Raw genomic sequence first — 17,949 nt, 5'->3', positions numbered from 1 at the left:
CACGGATGAACGTAGCAAAATAAGGATAACAGTCTGAACAAATGTGTGTCAGCGTGGTTCGGAGCTCCACAAACATGAAAGCGTTTAAATCAAAGCCACCTCAACCTGGAGCTCAGGTGCTTGACGGGAACCCACGCCTCAGTGACAACATCGAAAACCAAATGTGTCTGCGGTGTCACAGAACTAGCATAAAAACATAAGCATAAAAACAAACGAGTTATGATTCCTACTGCGCAGACAGCCGGTTCAAGACTCTGTGTCCACACCGCGAGAGCGCTGTACAAAACACAGCGCTAACGACACTTTCTGACCGTGGTGGTTTTTTTAACACTGAGGCCTGTATGCGGGGTTGATTGGATGTGCCGGTGTTGTTACGGTTACGACCTGCCTCCTCATGACCAAGGACGAGAGCAAGGACATGGCTGCTCTGTCCCTCCAGCACGCGCTGCTCCACTGATGTCTCCAACTGCCACGCCAGACAGCAACCAGCAGCCTTGGTCAAACACATGACATTTTACAGACACTTCTATCCAGAGCGACTAACGGTAAGTACAGGGACATTCTCCTCGAGGCAAGTAGGGTGAAGTGCTTTGCCCAAGGACACAACGTCATTTTCACACAGCCGGGAGTCAAACCGGCAACCTTCTGGTTATTCTGCCCAATTCCCTAACCGCTCAGCCATCTGACTCCAGCACACAGACTTCCGTCTTCCATAGAATCTCTGAGCGATCCGCTCGTTCAGAACTTTGAAAAGATGGTGTGCTGATTTGGTGATGCATTGTTTTAGTAAGGCACCTTTGTGATGTTTGCTGCCAGGCAACAACGATATGTGATGACGGAGGTTATGGGATGCAGAGATGTTACTCTGCCTCAGTATGCACTTACTTGATAAATAACCGTTGATTGAGGGCAGTAAAAGTGTTATTGTACTGGATGATGCACGACTGCGAAACATGCCGTTGAAACTGCGCTGGAAATTGTACTACTGTTTTGTAACTGTCTTCTTACAACACCATGAACAGAATTAGTGGATCTCTGGGGCCTCATCTGTTCTATAAATATCACACCATGGCTCCATCCATCCCTCCATCCATCCACCCTCCCACCTATCCACCCACTCTCCCTCCTATCCATCCATCGGCCCCCCCTACTGAGACTGAGGTCAGTCTAACCCCCCCACCCCCCACCCTCCATCTCCTCCAGTTCTGGGACCCACAGTGTACCCTTGAACAGCCTACCTCGTCCTCGCTGCCATGCCTGCTAACCTCCTCGCTTACCCCCCTGGCACAGCAACTGTGCTGCCATCTGTCCCGGCCCCAGCGCCTATGGGCTTCCCAGTCACAGCACACGCAGCTACCGAGCGTGGAAGACGCGAGAGGGAGGAAGAAGGATGGAGAAGATAGAATAGAAAGGAAGGAGAGAAAGGGAAGAGGAGAGGGAGAGTGAAAGAGAGATTGCTCTCCGTGCCTCCTGCTGGTCAGCCGCCCCGTGATTTAGGAGAAAGAGAGAAGAGAGCACCTGCAGCCTCGTCTGAGAGGCCCCCTGTTTTAGAACGACCCCTTTCAGACCGGGAGAAGAGCTGTTCTTCCTGCCTCGCAGACCGCCAAAACACACCGGACAAATAAACAACTGAAACCGAGTTCATTCAAGTTGTAATTCACAAGGTCCTATTGTACGGATTTGAGAGAAATTATCGTTTGGAGCACATTGATATTTCTAGGATGTTTTAGTACATATCAGATTTTAGCACAAATCCTCTTGAGGCCAGACTTTCTTCAATGCCTAAACAGATGAGAAGCATCGAGCATTTTGCGAGCCACACCGTCACACAAAATCAAGAACTAGCGATACTGGCTGGCTAAACTATCTGAGTGTCTCTGAGGGTCAAACGTAGCTATGTTTACAGTATTCTACATCAATGATAAGGCTTTGATGCTCCATTGTGTGGGCTTCTGGCATTAGGAGAGTGATGTCAGCAAGGACGGCAGCCAATAGGAAGAGCCAGAGGGCTTTGTTTGCTACCATATGTTGGTGTTAAGAACCAGAGTTGGTGGGCGGGCGTACAAATAGAGCACTCCTCTGAGGAGCCCACAGGGCCGGTTCAGTCTTACACCACTTCCTGTTTGAAAGGGTTAGGGTTTCTACTGCTCCTGCTACTCTGCTTCATTCACACTAACTAACAACGCAATGATGAAACACTTGTGGATGCAATATACAGTACAAACACAAAAATACACACACACACACATATACAAACACACACCATCCAGTGGGGTGTGTGTGACTGCTGCCACCACCACTGACCCAGGGACCAGAGTTGTTGTTCACAGGACACAGGGGCACGACTCCCTCCCGGACCCCCTGCTGGGACCTCTCCACACACACAATGTGTGTAAGAACCCTCGGAGCCCAAACCCCCCCGCCCACCCCCCCACCCCCCCTCCGGTGTTGTCCGAGGAACACGGCTAATTTGAGAAAACACGTGCAGTGAGACCGAATCAGAAGGTTTGAGGTCGAGTCGTGGGAAAGGAGTCGGTGCTTCTGTGGTCAGGACAAATACAAACTAGACAGAGACCGGCATACAAGAACATAGTGTTTGAACATAGAAAAGCATATTGTAGCTTGTGCAGCGTTCCGCTTGGTAAACGATCCCACTATCGTACGAGCGAGGCAGCCGGATCAGGTGGGGAAGCACTCAAGCGGGATGTATTCCATCTTTTCCACTGATTTAGTTCCATCGCCTGATTTCTATAAAAACACAAGTGTGTGTGTGTGTTCTTGTGAGCGTGAGCACATACTCTACTGTATATGCGGTGTGTTTGAGTGAGTGAGTGAGTGAGGGAGGGAGGGAGGGGCAATGAAAGGGCGAGGTGAAGAGGACAAGAGAGAGCTGGAGAGATGAGAGTTGGACGGCCCCCCTAAAGGCTGTTCTACTGGGAGCAGCTCCCTCATACATGGTCGCTGGGCAGGATAGAGAGAGGGAGGGCACACAGAGGAGGGGAATGTAAAGAGAATGCCTTTGTTTAGCTGACGATGTTCTCCAAAGTGTCGAACAGAACAGGGGGGATTTGAACCTGCGACCTCTTGATCTGCAGTTAACCATATATCTATACCTTACCCACTGTTAACAGCACACTGGCATTTATAGATCCCAGATCATCATGGCTCCTCCCAAGGTTTCCTCATTATTTTCCTTCTTTTTTTGTAGGTTTTCTGGGAGGGTTATAAAAAGGAACAACGAACTTGTGTGTCGCAACGGTGTGGTGATGATATCACAACATTAACAGTGTGGAATGAGTGGGTGGAATTAATCAACTTTGCGACTGACTGTGCTACCTGTATGCAAACACAAACAGGTAACCAAGGCTACGAGGTATGTTTTTAGAAAATGACAGTCACGACCCAGTCTTTCTGTTGAACATCTTTGGTCTGGAATCCATCTACACCTGCAGGGACATGAGTGTTCTTGCGTGTGTGTTCTTGCGTGTGTGTGCTCACTGAACGCTCACAGGAATCTGTGAACAGGAGAGCAGAAATCCCACCACATTGGAGAGAGAGTAGCTGTCCATGGTGCTGAAGTTCCACCGACTGCCAGCCAGCCATACAGTACCACTAAAAACCTCAAACACATGCATGGCTAGGGACTCACACACCGCACAAACGCACACACACACATGGACGCAGACACACACAAACACCCAGACACACACACGCACCATACAGTATCACAGAGACACAAACAGGTGCTCCTCGCGTGGCCACCCACACACACTCCTACACACCCTCCAAACAGTCTGGCCAGACAATGAATAGGCCCATTCATTTCCCTTTACTACTGTATTCCTTCTATTAGCGTCATCTGATCTGGCCGTGTATTTAATTTACCATCTCTGGAGACGGACTGAGAAGAGCAGCCCTGCTGCTGAGTTGCGAGTGCTGCTGAAGCTAGCAGTCACTCGGAGAGGAAGCCCTCTCTCTCTTTCTTCTCCTCCACCCCTCTTGTCTCTCTCCCTTCGCTCTCTGTAATGACTGCATCCAGACCTCCCCTGAGCGCTGAGGAGACAGTCTACCTCTGTCCCTACCTTGTCTGCCGTTTCTCTGACCACCCTTTCCCCCACTTTCCCATCCCCCTCTCCCGTCCCCCTCTCCTTCCTTACCTTTTAACGTTACTCTCTCTCTCCCCCCCCTCGCTCTCTCATCCCTCCCTCCCTCCTTCTATCCCAGACACGGTTGTTCCTTGGAGGCAGGTTTTGGGAGTCTCCTCTCCCTTCATCCTCCCCCTCTGACAGCCCTTCCTTGTCTGCAGAGTGCGACGCTCTGACAGGAGGATAAGAGTGGGTGTGGAGCTTTGGTGTTGTGACAATCCTCCTGGTCTCTTCTCCTCCTGCTCTACCGGAGGGGACAGGTGATGTCAGAGGTCAGAGAACAGTCGGGTGCTTCTTCTTTCTGTCAAACTATCAGAGAGAAGGTTTGTAGAGTACGGTCAGTTGGGCTAGACGACAGTATCTCTCTCTCCCTCTTCGCCCCTCTCTCCTCCTCTCCTTTCCTCTAAGCCTCGGTGTGTTTCTCTCCCCTCTCCTCCTCTCTCCTATGTTATCTTCTTCCTTCTCCTCCTCTCCTTTCCTCTAAGCCTCGGCGTATTACTCTCTCTTCTGGTTTCTCTCCTACCAGCCTGGCCTCCTGAACTCCTGTTAACCTTCTTCTTCAGCTCCATTACCGTGTCCCTGAAGAGCCGGCCTAGTGACAGCCAAGCCAGTTGTGTTTCAGCCTCTCAGTCTCCCAGGGCCAGTCTGCTCAACTGCTGTACTTGACTGCCCCCCCCCCCAACCCATAAACCAGCTCAACACACAACTGTGCTTCCCTTCCATTCCCCTAGCACATAAACACAGAACACACACACACACAATGACACAGGCCTGAACACGGACAAACAACTGAGACCTCAGCCAGACTGGCTGACAGAAATGCTTACGCAGTCTTACACACAACATGCAGGCCTGCATACACACACATCACACGTGGTTCACACACACACACACACACACACAGTTCACACACTCGGTTCACACAGTGTCGAGTGTGTCGGCCATCTGTAGAAAACAGGCACAAGGCTTGTAGATGTTGTGCCATTATCACGCACGGTGGCCTAAAGCCTGCTGATCCTAATCCACACGGTCCAATCTCATTCATTCACTACTTGGATTTAAGCTGTGTTACTACTGGAAACGAAACTATTATACTCCTAAGCCCTGTGTTTTCGTATACTCACTTTAGTTGGCGGTAGCCTTGACTTCACTCACAGTGACAAAGCAGTGTTTTCAAACCACAGCCACCAGACTCAATGCATACTGTTGTGGTTGAAGGGTTGTAATGGCCTTACAGCAGTGGCCTGGGCTCGAGTTTGGCCGTTTACTGCATGTATTCCCCTCTTTCAATCCCTGTTTTACTACTGGGTGCTTTTCTACACAATCGGTTTCTGCAATGTTCTCATCATGCATCTCTATCTCTCTCTCTCTCTCTCTCTCTCTCTCTCTCTCTCTGTCTCTCTCTCTCTCCCTGCTTTTCCTGTCACACCTCACTTATAAACTGTCCAATCAAGCCATGAAAAATGGCAAATAATATACTAGTTTAACGTGACAATGCGACGTCTGTTTGGGTGTGATGTGAGCTCCGTCCAGGTTGTTGCTCCCAGTCCAGGGACCCGCTGAAGCTGCTCTCTCCTCCTCTAACAGGTGGTCCAGCCTGGCCAGCATCCTGATCACCGTGACGACGGAGTCGGGACCTGACAGGTTGGTGATGAACCACAGCTTCGTGTCTGAATTAACCCTAAACAGCTGCAGGATGACGGATGGATTTCACAGCGGGGGTTTTTCTTTGTGTGTGACTGTAGTAAGTTTACTCTGACGTGCTGAAGGTATGAGTGGATTCTTATTTGATCAACTGTACAGATACACCTGTACCTCTCTCTTTCTCTTTTTCTCCGTCCCTCTTTCTTTCTGTCTTTTTCTCTCTCTCATTCTGTTTCTTTTTTCTCTCTCTTCCTGTCCCTCTCTCTCCTCCGTCTGTGCTGCTGGATCTAGCTGAGGCGGAGGGGAACTGACCTGGACCTTCAGCCCCTCCCCCTTCGTCCCTGCGCTCTCTTCACCAGCCAGGGAAAGTGCCACTCCGGTGATGACTCACATCCTGCTAGTGGCTCATCAATTACCCTGACACGGCGAGGAGGAAGAGTGTGGGTCACCCTTTGCTGATGGGTGGCGAGGTGGGCGGAACGCCAAGTGACACACCGGACCTGCAGGCTACAACCAATGAGGGGAGAGAGGAGGGCCGCGGCAACCAATGAGGGGAGAGAGAAGGGATGCCAGAAGCAATAAGGACAATGACAGTGAGTGATGAGAGAGAGAGAAAGAGAGAGTGTGTGTGTGAAAGAGAGAAAGAGAGAGAGCTCTGGCGAGTGGGGCAGTTTGGCATTGCTCACACAGCATTTTATGTTGCCAACCCAATTTGATTCTTGTAATATTGTAAAATGGCAGCACATACTTTATGCTTCAGAACAGTCACCACAACCGGAACAGGCCCAGGACAGAAAGCTGTACTGAGTTCAGTGTGTGTGAGAGAGGTTATGAATGAGTGGATAAGAGAGAGAAGAGAGAGGAAAACGATGAAGGAAAACAGGAGCTGACAGAGAAACTGGAGTCACAGTGGGCCTCGAATGAGCGTGAATTCTGTTTCACTTTCAGTGTGGTCTGTCAGATATTAATGGAGAACAAAGGTGTGTGCTCTGTTCTCTGTTAGCAGACAGTTGGAGGGAGAGGAGAAACAGAGCAGACAAACCCAGCGAGCCAGCCAGCCAGCCACCCAGCCAGCCAGCCAGCCAGCCAGCCAGCCACCCAGCCAGCCAGCCACCCAGCCACCCAGCCAGCCAGCCAGCCAGCCAGCCAGCCAGCCAGCCAGCCACCCAGCCAGCCAGCCAGCCAGCCAGCCAGCCACCCAGCCAGCCAGCCACCCAGCCACCCAGCCACCCAGCCACCCAGCCACCCAGCCAGCCACCCACCCAGCCAGCCAGCCAGCCAGCCAGCCAGCCAGCCAGCCAGCCACCCAGCCACCCAGCCAGCCACCCAGCCAGCCAGCCACCCAGGTACCTGCTGCTTGCATAAGGACGTCTGAAGTTCCACAGGTCTGCTTCATTACCATTTCACAAGCTTCCTTCAACATGCGGTGTTCAAGCGATCCATCGTAACCTCATTTCCAGCGTGTTTCGTTTCATCCTCGCACAAGTACCTAACGTCACGCATCTCAGATCATTTGCCCCCGCTAGTATCCTACAAAATCTTTTACTTCTTTGCGTCTTTTAAATAGACCACCAAGCGCTCCTGCAAACACTGAGTTACTACTTTAACAGCAGTGTGAACATCACTGATTAAGCAGCCACGACACGGGCTTCAACTGCCGATTCATGAGTCAGAATCTCATGAATCGGCCTCTTTCACTTTACTTATCTCTTTCTATATCCCTCTTTCTCTCGCCCCCACTCAGGTCAGCTCGTCTTCTCAAGGAGCTGAAGGGAGCCGGAAAGCTGAGGAGCACAGGACAGAGTTGACTCCATACAAATACTTGGGAGTCAGATGACTGAGCGGTGAGGGAGTTGTGTCCTTGGGCAAGGCACTTCACCCTACCTGCCTGTGTGTGTGTGTGTGACTGGATGTGCATGTACCTGTGTCTGTATGGGCGTACATACAGATTGTGTTGTAGATGTATGTGACTCAAACCTGCTACATTAGTCACAAAATCACTTGTTTGTGACAAAGAGAACATTCTGAGTCAGAACTTCCCCTTGAGATTCATCATGAACACAGTCAAGCTGACTGAAAAGAATACATTACCCAGAAGGCCTTGAGCACACATGAGTCATCAAACCCCATTAGTGGCTTTGACAGGATTTGAATTTAAATACACACACAGACACGCACTATATATCCTTCAAAAAGCGGTATTTCCAAAAGGAGTACCACGCACTCATTATCAACGGAATAGAAAACAGAGATAAAGTTGTTTGTTGATGCTGATCTAGAATCAGCTGAGGAAGGCACTATTGAAGGTTATTATTTGGACTTGTGGATGGATACAGTTCTGAGAACAGCTCATCAGCAAGCTGGATAGATTGTTCCAGAGTTCCAACTGGTTTCCATGACTCCAATCTCTCCAGTTCCAGGTGTACCGGGCCGTGTGTGTGTGTGTGACTAGTAGTAGGTGAGTAGGGGGATTTGCCCTTCTCTAACCCCCTCTGTCCTCACAGGTAGGACCTGGAGGTGTCCCGCCCACTGCCAACTGAACCAACTGACACTTTCAGCTAAAGTGACATTGCGTTAGCAGGAGAAGCTAACGGGCCCTGCACAAATGAGCCAAACAACAGGCGTTCAGCAAAGCCTGTTGTTAAATATGCACTAAGACGACCTTAAGGTCGACGTGAAGGAAACCCTCCCCTGGAAAGAGCCAGGCTGGAAAGAAGACGAGGTCAGGATTCCATGTAGGCAGATCCTGCATCGGACCCAGGACAGGAGGCTGCAGTCCAAAGGCACGACATCCTCGGGGACGTTGAATGGCGAAGGCTGTCTCTTGGTCCTCCTGGTCTTAACTGAGTAGATGCACACAGTCAGACTGCACAGTTGTATGGGCCTCTGTGGTATAAAAAGGCTTAGTAATCCCTTGGCAAAGACAGATGCCCCCCCCCCCCCCCACACACACACACACACACACACAGAGGGCCACAATGTGTACTTTGGGTCACCAGTCACAGACGTTTACTGTTCTCTTGAAAGGGGCTCACAGTACACTGTGTCTTTGGCCAGAAAGCTTTATCTTTGCCTGTGTTATGGCAATGGATTTTAACACCAACGCGTGCAAGATGGATACGACGCGTGCATTCATAGCACACTGCACATGACGGTAGATTCACACCTGTCTACACTTATCAATTTCCCAGGGCATCAACCCCAGTTGATACCCCTCACCTAGAGCCTCCTACGCCTGAATCCCAGCCTCTGAGATGTTTGACATTCATGTGCACGAGTGTCTGTAATCGCCTGCTACGTCAAGGCGCTATTTCACTCCAGCGGCTGTGTGAAAAGGACCTTCTGTGGAACCGTCGGTCTATATGTACTGGATGTGTCAGTTCCTTCAGTCATTAGTGGAGAAGGTCAATCTGATGTGCAGTGGGATGTGGACGGGTCTGGACAGGAGTGACTGTGCAGATGGACTGCTTGGACAGTGATTAGCCTACATGCTCATGCAGCATGTCGGCGATCTGGTCGTGTCTCAAAGTGACATTCAGGCTGATGCGGAGACACACTATGCCATCCAGGGCACGAATCACATTCACAAAACAATAGAAGTGTACATGGTCAGGAAGAACTACAAAGCTGTGATTCTGTGAGATAATGTGTGATAAAAAAAAAAAGTATTTACAGAATTGTTGTGATATGTACAGTAAAGAATTGTGCTAGGAAGAATATATGTCACTCAATTGATCTGATGCACTTCGATGAAATGTGGGAACAGATGAGTCACGTCCAGGTCCATGTGAACACATGGCAACGGAGGAATGAATGGTCGGCAAGCAGGGTGTCCATGTTGGGTCCAGGGACTGTGCACCTGCGGGCTCCGTGCCAGGGTGAATCGATGTGTCCGGGGCCTGCATGGAATTTGAGGACTAGGGCTCTTACATCACGTGGACCAAGGGGTCATTGATCATAGGACTGTTTGATGTGCACAGCATGAGAACCAATTGATGCTGTCGATACGCGTCACCTGGGTCTGCAGCGATGGGCAACGGTCTGTGGAATGAGCGCGGGCATACTTGCAACCGAAAACGTGCGAAAAACGCGAAGGATAAGTGCTCACGGAGAATACGCCCGCTGAATGTTCGATAACAACACAGTGCGAGAAATCCGTCTAGACATTTACCCTGAAATGATGGACCCCACCACTCGCGCTCTCCGTATCCGTATTTCATTTACGTCATATGAAATGTTATAACATAGTGCAATGATATCGGACTATGCTCTACATTAAGCGCTACATTTTTATTATTTTTTTTTATAAAAATCTACTGTTTGTCTAGTAGGAGGCTAAAAGGCGTAAAAAATTACGCGCACACATTGGTGTTCGCATCCATTCATTAAAATGGCAGTGGAAAATTGCAAACGCGTCATCATTATTACAGTTCTCGTAATTCTTTCCAAAATCTTAATTTATCACTGTTTTGCTGTAAAAATGGCAGCATATGCTACTGGTACACTCATTTTCCAGCGTGGATGTGCTCCATTGGGCAGTAAGGATAGATCAGAGAAACCCCTGGAGACGAAATTAGATGCCAAAATACACAGACAATAAAATATTTCTCTTACCTGTGCTGTGCACTAGATCGATGCCAGACTCTGTGAGTATGTTCGGGTCACTTTGAGATCTGCCTCGTTGCAGGAGACAGCCGTCTATTCCATCTGATGTAGCCATGGAGATAGAGCCCAGGAATTCGGAATAAAATATTAAAAGCCCTACCAGAAGTAGGCAAGGTCGGAAGTAAGCAGCAGTAGTGCAGATATAATTCGTTGTGACAACAACCGCTTTGAGCATCTAATAAAGCGCCATGGGTAAGCAGAATTCCTAGTATCTTTCACCGCGCGTGTGTCTGGGCTGTGCACGCGCGCGTATGTGGAGGTGGGAGGGGTGATACGGATGTGCCCGATGCCCGCGTCGATTTTGTCACTGTCCGCGTCTTGCAACACTGTAATCAGTGGCATGGGTTCCTTACCTCACTGAATGTTTGATGTCACACAAACAAATCATCAGAGCCCCGACTATAACATTTTTTTTCCTAATGAGAGACTGCTACAAAAAAATGCAATTTAGGGTCAAGTGACAGATTTTTGCGAAATAACGAGGAAGGCCAATCTTATTATTAGAATTATACCAAAAATGTATTCTGCTGGATGAATAATTGTTTCCTCTTTCTCAGCTTTGTTTATTGTATTGAGGTGTGCCACGCTAATCATAATTTGTTGTCTTTTTTTAACCAAAACTATGGCTAGTCTGAATTCCATAAAATTGAATTGCATTGATTTGGATAAAAAACACTCGAGCAATGAATTAAAAGAATATCTTGGTAAAAATATATATTTATAGGCTACTGTAATTTTTTTACATGATCATCGCATAATCAGACAAGCCCAGAAAAGATCAATGATGTTTGCGCATAACTAGTGCAACAATGAATGTCCAGGAGGATTACAAATCTTACACACCATTGGTCAACATGGTGTATGACGCGTCAATGAGGAAGTAGTCATTGTAAAGCAGCAAAAATGGCGAGCAGGTGCAGTTTTACTGTGCTGGCGTTCATTATTTGTGTGCTAACTGCATTTGTCTTTGCAGACATTACAGAAAAAATCCCAGTTAGTGGTGATGATAGTGTCGTGATAGATGATGCACAAACCGAACATGAACACGATACGCCTAAAACCGTTGAAAGCGAGGACCAAATCCAGGAAGAGGCCGCGGGGGAACAGCAGTGGGAAGCTACAGTGATGGGAACGACTCAGTCGGATCCTCCAAGTGTCGATGAAGACGTCCCGGACACCGAAGAATCTCCTCCTCCACCTCCGCCTGATAAAGATACGTTTCAGGAGGAATTGGTGATAAGACCGCTTCATTCTGGTGACATTTATGCCAGTTTCCAGTTTGCAACTCTTTGGGATACAGACTTCGTGCAAGGAAGTAAAGGTATCTACGCGAACCTAACGCAACTGTACAGGCGAAGACATTTCATCAAAAAGATAAAATTTAAACAAAATATTTTGTTTTTGCTTCACTAGAAATCTCGTAAACTTATCGGTCGCTTCACACTGTGTGTCTCTAGAGACACTCTGCTGCTATTAGTGTCAGTCCTGCCCATTTTTAGCTTGACCCTAACTATAATTGTAATCTATGTGATGTGCCAGCTACACACAGTACCACAGCGTTCATATGAAGTCTTTTCAAAATCTGTCAATTATTTTTCAGTGTCCCACTATCGCCTGTTCCCCAAGTCCCTGGGCCAGGTGATATCCAAGTTCTCAGTGCGGGAGCTGCACATCTCCTTCACGCAGGGCTACTGGAGGACCATGCAGTGGGGCCAGCCCTTTCTGCCAGCGCCCCCTGGTGCCCAGCTTTGGGTTTGGTTCCAGGACTCGGTCACCGAGTAAGTAGGGTGGCCACTCCAGGCATTCCCGCTGCCATGACAACTGTAGTTTTAAAGCTGTTTTTTCATCATGGATCAACTATGTTTTGTTTCATCCATCCCCCCACCTCTCTCTCTCTCTCTCTCTCTCTCTCTGTCTACTCTCAACACTATGTTCTATCCGTTAAAATGGTTTGTAAAACTCCTCTGGTCTGTTTTTCTTCCTCGTCTTTTAGTGTGGATGGAGCCTGGAAAGAGCTGACCAACGTCCTCTCAGGGATCTTTTGTGCCTCTCTCAACTTCATCGACTCCACCAACACTGTGCAGCCCAGTGCTTCGTTCAAACCTCTAGGAGTGGGCAACGGTAAACTCCCCCCCACTGACAAACAAGCTAGCATCATACAGTCTCTCTGAGCATCAAGCTACCTTAATCACAGCCTGTACATAATGAACTGTGAGCCGTGAGATGTCAGTACATTCACGTCTGCAATTTTCTCCCAGGGAATAATACAATTCTGCTCTGCTCTTCTTTACGTTTAGCGTAGATGTTGACTCCACTCTGTGTATTCAGTGTTGTGTTGTGAACTGTCTGTGGGTTGTTTGTGCAGCGACAGACCCCCGTTTTCTACGCTACGCTGTTTTGCCTCGGGAGATCGTCTGCACGGAGAATCTCACACCGTGGAAGAAGCTCCTGCCATGTGGATCAAAGGTGTGTGTGTGTGTGCGCGCCTGTGTGTATTTGTGCCTGTGTTGCATGTTCCCTCTATGACCCCCATCTCTGTTGCCCCTCCCCTCCTTCTCTCCATGTGCTGCAGGCGGGCCTTGCGGTCCTGATGAAGTCAGAGAAGCTCTTTCACAGCAGCTTCCACTCCCAGGCTCTACACATCAGACCCGTGTGCCAGGTGAGTCGTCGTTCTGACGCTCTGTCACACACAATGAACAAAAACAAGACACTGTGTAGCGTTTCACCCAAGGAGGTACACTTGTGATGAAAGATGCCAAAGTCAAACTACCATCTCAGTTTGACGTTCAGGTATTGATGAATAACCCAGGTGGGATCCGTTGTTGACGTGGTAGCTAGTGTTGACATGGGAACTAGTGTGGATGTGGTGTTTTGTAACGGCTGCCGTCTCTGCAGGACTGGCGGTGTACGTCCACAGCGTGGGAGCTAAGACAGACACTGAGCGTGGTGTTTGACCTGCACACCTCCGGTCAGGGTAAACGAGGTGAGGACACAGCCCTTCACCCCTTACATGTCTCCTATGCTTAATTCTATTCGAGAGTGAGCCTTTCAATCTAACTATGAATAAACGTAAATATATTATGATTCCATCGTTAGTACTGTATTATGTAATACGGGTACGCAAAATCTGGATATGAAATGTAGTTGGACTGCGTCGGGTTTAAGGATGCTTTAATGTGTTCTGTTGAACTTGTTCCCCACAGATTGGTCGCTGTTTAAGATGTTCTCTCGCACGCTGACAGAAGCCTGCCCGCTGGCCTCCTCCAGCAAAGTCTATATTGACGTCACTGACAACCCTCAGGTCCACTGCTTTTTTACTTTTGTACTTACCAGAAGCAACCAGACCAACCTAATTTCACTGCATGAAAAGAAGATAATCCTCTGAAATGATTAGATAACATAAACCACAACCAGTCAACCGTTAGTAAAGCACATTTTTACATCTCATTCATACAAAGCAGCCAACAGCAACGACATACCTTATCTTTGAAACATTCTCCAGTTCTAGCTTGGACGCCAACTACTGTTGCTGTGTGTGTCCTGCAGGGGGAGCTGTTTGAGCTGAGCCCAGCCACCCCACTGCTGAGCCAGGCCGTGGTGCTGGGGGACCGGAGGACCTACGCCGTGTACGACCTCACCAGCCAGGACACCTTCGGAACCCTCCGCTCGCTCAACATGCTGCTGCGCTGGAGGGGCTCAGATGGAGGTGAAAGGGGCGGGGCTTGACTTTAATGAGAGGGGGAGGGGCTTGACTTTAATGAGAGGGGGCGGGGCTTGACTTTAATGAGAGGGGGCGGGGCTTGACTTTAATGAGAGGGGGCGGGGCTTGACTTTAATGAGAGGGGGAGGGGCTTGACTTTAATGAGAGGGGGAGGGGCTTGACTTTAATGAGAGGGGGCGGGGCTTGACTTTAATGAGAGGGGTCGGGGCTTGACTTTAATGAGAGGGGGCGGGGCTTGACTTTAATGAGAGGGGGAGGGGCTTGACTTTAATGAGAGGGGGCGGGGCTTGACTTTTATGAGAGGGGGCGGGGCTTGACTTTAAGGAGAGGGGGCGGGGCTTGACTTTAATGAGAGGCGCAGGTTTTTTCATATTTGTACTGGTTGTTACTCTGTAGTAGTTGACCACATTCTGTAACTCGAAACTCTGCCCCAGTCATGCTCCACATAACCACATCCCATTCACAAACACATACACACACTCAACGCCGTTTTCCTATAACTCACCGTGTCGTTCGCGTGGTCCAGGCGACATGCTGCGCCCCCTGCTCCACAGCGAGCGCTACGTGGCGGGCTACGGCCTCCAGACTGGGGAGATCCACACCCTCGTGTACAACAACCACCCGTATCGAGCCTTCCCTGTGCTGCTGCTGGACACGGTGCCCTGGTACCTCCGTCTCTACATCCACACCCTCACCGTCACCAGCAAGGGACGCCCCAACAAGCCCAGTGAGTGCACCCTGAGCGGAGTGGACACCCCTCCCCCCAGGCCCACACTTCCACCCTTAGGAGGGGCTTGCGGCTCTGTGTGTGCCTGGGGGGAGGAGTGTGTGTCTGGGAGGGGGAAGTGTCTGGCACAAGCATCCACCATCTGGATTTCGCCCAGTCTTGTCTAATCTGTTGACTGGATTGAGCCTTTTCTAGCCACAAATAAACAGTTTCCTGGATACTTAATTGGCTTAGTATGGAAGTTAACCTCTCACCATGAAAACCTTCCCAGAGAAGACCGTACTAAATGATGTAGTCCTCTTCAAGCCATTCTATCTCTGTCCACACGGGGGCGCACATTTGTTTTTTTCGTGTTCTGGGTTTCTGATTCGAGCAATTTGTATATTATCCCAGTAGAGTTGGATTCATCTATGATGAAAATCTAAATACCTCCCCATTCACCGCTCCCCCCCCACTCCCCCTCCACCACTCTTTCCTTCCACCCTCTTCCCTACTCTCTCCACACCCAACCCCCCCCCCTCCTCTCTCCACACCCAACCCCCCCCCCCCCTCCTCTCTCACCCTCTACCCTCCTCCCTCTCCCTCCCCCTCTAGGCTACATCCACTACCAGCCCTCTAAGGACCGCCAGAGGCCCCATCTTCTGGAGATGCTGCTCCAGCTGCCCCCCAACTCGGTCACCGAGGTGACGGTGCAGTTTGAGAGGGCTCTGCTCAAGTGGACCGAGTACACCCCCGACCCCAACCACGGCTTCTACGTCGGGTAAGTGGCCGTCTCCGCTAATTCCCCAGACTCTTTCTGCTGAAGAGGCTTGCTAGTGATGACGCTGACGATAGCGATCAAAAATGTACAGCAGACACTTTGCAAACTTACCAGGTGGGATTTGAACCCGGGACCCTTTTTGTGTGCAATCACTACTGCTGTGCTGTATATCCATCTTGACTGAACTACAACCATGCCCTTCCCCACTGAGTTATATATATATATCCCATTCCTGATGATCAAACGCAAATTCTTGCTTCCAGTACCTACGATCATGTAGCATTTTCACACTTGTTGTTCTAATGACACCTTAGGACCTTAAGACTTAATCAGTATTCGCTTATTGGAGACTGTCCGTTTTGCTCAACAGGTCGTCTGTCATAAGTGCTCTGGTGCCCAGCGTCGTTGCCATGGATGTCAATGTTACACAGGAGCGTCCTCTGTTCAGTAGCTTGTGAGTAATGATGTAGCGGTCGCCCAAGGAGATGGGGGGATTCCAACCAAAAGAATATTTTGAAAGTTAAAGGTTGAAAGTTGTTACAAAAAATACATCCACTGTGATCAAAACTCTCTGTTGATGTTGAAAAGTCTTCTTATCTCAAAGTTAAAATCTCTGTCAGGCTAACTTCCTTTCCTCCCCCCTTGTAGTTTCCCCTGTAAGGAAGAATCCAGCTACTTCATCAGAGTCTACACAGAGCCCCTCCTGGTTAACTTGCCCACTCCAGACTTCAGCATGCCCTACAACGTCATCTGCCTCACTTGTACCGTGATCGCCGTGGGCTACGGATCTCTCTATAACCTCCTTACCCGCACCTTCCAGGTGGAGGAGCCTAGCCCAGGCCTGGCCAAGAAGCTAGCTAACGTCATACGCAGGCTCCGGGGAGTGCCACTGCTGTGAGGCACTAACGCTAATGCTAACACGAACAAGCACTGGATTTATTTATTTGTTCTGTCCAAGGGAAAGACCACTGAATAAATGTGACAGGGACTTTTAAGGGAGGTACTTGTGTGAAAACTTGTGGCAAATATTATTTCTTTTTACAGTTTTTTATATCAAGGAAGAGAACAAAGGAGTAAAACCAAGTCTTTTTTTAAAACACTGATGGACTTTCAAGGCATTTTTGTTTTGCCTGTGAAGATGGTCTTTCCTTCCTCCACGTGCACTACTAATGTGGGTCTAGTGAGACCTAGAAGGGCTTTGCTAATGTCTGTGGATGGACCCAAAGTCTGTGGCCCGTGTTTCAAGGGGACTGGGGTGTTTGATGTAACAATCCTTCAGACTATAAAATGATGACTGTAACAAATAAAATGACTAAAAGACTATTTTACGTTATTTGCTGACAAGCCTGCCAATGAATCCATATGGTTAGCCTATAGTCACCATCATTAACTGTAACTGATATAATTCAGTATGAATGATTGTTTAATTTCTTTCTACAGTATCTAAACAAAAGAAGTCTTTTTAATTATATCGATGAATGCATGTTGAAATGTTTGACGCACTGACTGACACAATGTTTCATTAATATTTGCCTTTGGTTGGTTTTTAAAATGTTGGAAGGGATTCAATATCTTGTTACTCAAGTGTTAATATAAATGTAATTTTTTTGAGGGCACCGTTTCCAACAAAAATACATCAACTAGTTCTTTATGTTGAAGATAAAGTATTATGACATTACATACATCCTTACTAACTACCAACTACATCAAATGGTAACTTTGATGTCTTCACTTGTGTTTTCTGTGCAAGATACCATTGCAGTAGTAAAACTCTGGTTTTTACAATGAGTGGATTGTACCAAGAGGAAGGTGAATGTATGAATATGTGAGGGAAACCTGGGATATTTATTATTGTCTTTCAATAAATATATGATAAGAACACATAGTTGTTGTTTGGTTTACACATGCCAATATCAAGATGTGTTCATATTATGTGTTGTGTGGGCCTTGTATGTTATTGACCTTGTATGTTATTTTTATTGGTCCAGTATGCGAACTTTATCACAGTTTCCTAGGAGTAGGATCAGTTCAATCCCTGTTGACTCTGCTGTTTGTGTGTTTGTGTAACCTTAGGGTCATTGTGACTGTTCAGTCACTGTGACCCACCGTTGTGTTGAGATAACTTTACCCAATACAAAAACAAAGTTAAGCATTTTTTGGGACCGTCGCGCTGTCTCAGACCCCCTCTCAGCGCAAAAGGTTAAAAGAAAATGCTTCACTTTTCTTCACGTTTTTGTACTGGGTAAAGTTGTCGCTGGGTCATTGTGAACCTTCGGGTTATTGTGAC

At 48.4% G+C, this 17,949-nt stretch overlaps 1 protein-coding gene across 1 annotated transcript; it reads left to right on the top strand.

Annotated features, from left to right (window-relative positions):
• The first annotated feature begins 11,321 nt into the window (after positions 1 to 11,321).
• pigt (phosphatidylinositol glycan anchor biosynthesis, class T) lies at positions 11,322 to 16,983 on the top strand. The gene is made up of 12 exons (XM_084681302.1): positions 11,322 to 11,775; positions 12,055 to 12,232; positions 12,448 to 12,575; positions 12,820 to 12,920; positions 13,027 to 13,113; positions 13,350 to 13,437; positions 13,658 to 13,755; positions 14,001 to 14,160; positions 14,702 to 14,902; positions 15,497 to 15,662; positions 16,033 to 16,116; positions 16,311 to 16,983. Exons 1-12 carry the CDS (start codon positions 11,358 to 11,360, stop codon positions 16,558 to 16,560), a joined length of 1,959 nt encoding a protein of 652 aa, XP_084537428.1. The 5' UTR covers positions 11,322 to 11,357; the 3' UTR covers positions 16,561 to 16,983.
• The last annotated feature ends 966 nt before the right edge of the window (positions 16,984 to 17,949 follow it).

This window comes from Hypomesus nipponensis, chromosome 18 (genome assembly GCF_054491055.1).
Source record: "Hypomesus nipponensis isolate SF chromosome 18, ASM5449105v1, whole genome shotgun sequence".
Classification (NCBI taxonomy): Eukaryota; Metazoa; Chordata; class Actinopteri; order Osmeriformes; family Osmeridae; genus Hypomesus; species Hypomesus nipponensis.
This window is presented reverse-complemented; position numbering and strand designations above follow the sequence as displayed.